Source organism: Amphimedon queenslandica, unplaced genomic scaffold, assembly GCF_000090795.2.
Source record: "Amphimedon queenslandica unplaced genomic scaffold, v1.1 AMPQUscaffold_12282, whole genome shotgun sequence".
NCBI classification, from domain to species: domain Eukaryota; kingdom Metazoa; phylum Porifera; class Demospongiae; order Haplosclerida; family Niphatidae; genus Amphimedon; species Amphimedon queenslandica.
In genome coordinates, this window is record NW_003547480.1 from 1 (window position 1) to 2,271 (window position 2,271).

Genomic DNA, 2,271 nt, shown 5'->3' on the forward strand with positions numbered 1-2,271 from the left:
ACATGTACTTATACATGTACTTTTTATTTACATTATTATTTATTTTATTTTTTCCAGTTATCGGATGCTCTTTGTGACATTGGCTTTAAAGGTGTTGATCCATTAGGTAACTGGTGGAGCACTTTAAGAAATAAAATTGATTATAATACCAAACTTAGTCAAGTGAGTTCTTGCATATTAAAAATTTATTATTAATAATAATAATTTATATTATTTGTTTTAGTCACTTGCTAGTCAGGAAAGTGTCCCAATGAACTTTTATTGTGCTTATAAACAAGTGAGGACATAGATACTCTCCCTTTTCTTTTTTTATTATTCTCTCTCTCTTTCCCTCTCTCCATGTCCCTCTCCTCCCATCTCTCTTTCTCACCCCCCCTCTCTCTCTCTCCTCTCATTTTATATTCTTTCTTTTTTGCCTTTTTCTCTCTCCCTGTCCTTTTTTACTGTCCCCCCCCCTCTCTCCTACTCTTTCTCTCTCAGATAACAGATTACATACCTCGTGATGCTATTGTAGTGAATGAAGGAGCTAATACAATGGACATTGGTAGGACTGTTGTCAAAACACACTTCCCTAGACACAGGTAACCATAAATACATGTACATGTACTGTAAACGCTGCATTAGTCCAATTATATATATACATTGGTTTTAAGTTGTGTATACATGTATGTGTACATGACACAAATTTGCTAAATTAAAAAAAACTGCCAATTGCTATCAATTTAGTATTTATTCATTCAATTTAGCAATTCCAACTGTATACATGTACATGCTTTGGCGGCTGCAGAAGTCCAACTCAGCCTAGGCATTTCTAATTAAAGGGGTGTGGTAAAAGGGTTAAATAGCATTGTTTCTGCTTCTGGTTTAATTTTTAACCTAGGCAATGACCCCCAATGCCTAGGCCTGTAGCTGCCTATGTACAGTACATGTCCATACACACACTAATTAAGACATCTGGGTTTGAAATGTGTATAATTATATTTTCATTTCTTTTTTTAGATTAGATGCGGGTACATTTGGTACTATGGGTGTTGGTACTGGGTTTGCCATAGCAGCTGCTTTATATACTACGAGTTTAAACAAATCTAAAAAACAAGTAAATATATGAGCTTGTTTTTTTAAATGTATGCGTACATGTAACTTATAAATACTTGCGACATGTTACAACAAAAATTAGTCAAAGCCTTCTGTGTATTAATTGATTGCTATTTTTTTTGTTCAGACTCCAGTTTATTGTATTCAAGGTGATAGCGCTTTTGGATTCTCAGGAATGGAAATAGAAACTGCATACAGGTACATGTACATGTAGTGTACATGGAATGCATGTATGTATAATTGTATGTATATTATATTGTACATCTGTTATACACATAATGGCACTTACATAATGTTCATGTATGTACATTAATTGTATAATTATTATTTTTGTTGTTGTTATTGTTTTATAGGTATAAGCTTCCGATTGTTTTTATAATAATGAATAACAGTGGTATATATCAAGGGCTCCCGAGAGAGCTGTATGATGACATTATGAAGAATGAAGACCCTTTTATCAAGTGAGGGAGAAAGAGAGAGAGGAAAAGGGAGAAGAATGAGAAAAAAGAAAATAAAATTAATGCAATCATAGTGCTCTTTTGTAGCAAATAATTTCAAAATATATATGTTTCTGACTCACAATTTTCAAGTTAAATGGCCAATTAAAACACCCAAGGCTATAGCCCATGGTTTTTTCCAAAAAATGGTTCTGAAAGCACCCCCAATTTTTATTACATTTTCTGATACATATTGATGTACTTATGCTGTGTAGCATGTTTAAGTTGATTCCGACTTCAATTTTTTAAGTTACGGCCATTTTAAGAAAACGTCAGAATCCTGAAAAGTACCCAAGGCTACAGCCCATGATTTTTTTCAAAAAATGGCTCCGAAAACACCCCCAATTTTTATTACATTTTCTGATACATATTGATATACTTATGCTGTGTAGCAAGTTTGAGTTGATTCCTACTTCAATTTTTCAAGTTACGGCCATTTTAAGAAAACGCCAGAATCCTGAAAAATACCCAAGGCTATAGCCCATGATTTTTTCCAAAAAATGGCTCCAAAAGCACCCCCAATTTTTATTACATTTTCTGATACATATTGATGTACTTATGCTGTGTAGCAAGTTTGAGTTGATTCCGACTTCAATTTTTCAAGTTATGGCCATTTTAAGAAAACGCCAGAATCCTGAAAAATACCCAAGGCTATAGCCCATGGTTTTTTGCCCATAGC

The 2,271-nt window shown here is 33.6% G+C and overlaps 1 protein-coding gene across 1 annotated transcript; it reads left to right on the forward strand.

Moving 5' to 3' along the window:
- The first annotated feature begins 40 nt into the window (after positions 1-40).
- LOC109588120 (2-hydroxyacyl-CoA lyase 1-like) lies at positions 41-1,577 on the forward strand. Its single transcript, XM_020004307.1, has 6 exons — positions 41-162; positions 224-277; positions 481-581; positions 1,000-1,096; positions 1,223-1,293; positions 1,449-1,577. The coding sequence occupies exons 2-6, from the start codon at positions 251-253 to the stop codon at positions 1,558-1,560; spliced, it is 408 nt and encodes a 135-aa protein (XP_019859866.1). The 5' UTR covers positions 41-162; positions 224-250; the 3' UTR covers positions 1,561-1,577.
- The last annotated feature ends 694 nt before the right edge of the window (positions 1,578-2,271 follow it).

Excerpts from the sequence above, each read along its gene's own strand:
- LOC109588120 (XM_020004307.1), top strand. The coding sequence starts at position 251 with ATGAACTTTTATTGTGCTTATAAACAA. Across the intron at positions 1,097-1,222 it reads TAAACAAATCTAAAAAACAA|ACTCCAGTTTATTGTATTCA; the intron begins GTAAATATATGA and ends TTTTTTGTTCAG. Across the intron at positions 1,294-1,448 it reads GAAATAGAAACTGCATACAG|GTATAAGCTTCCGATTGTTT; the intron begins GTACATGTACAT and ends ATTGTTTTATAG.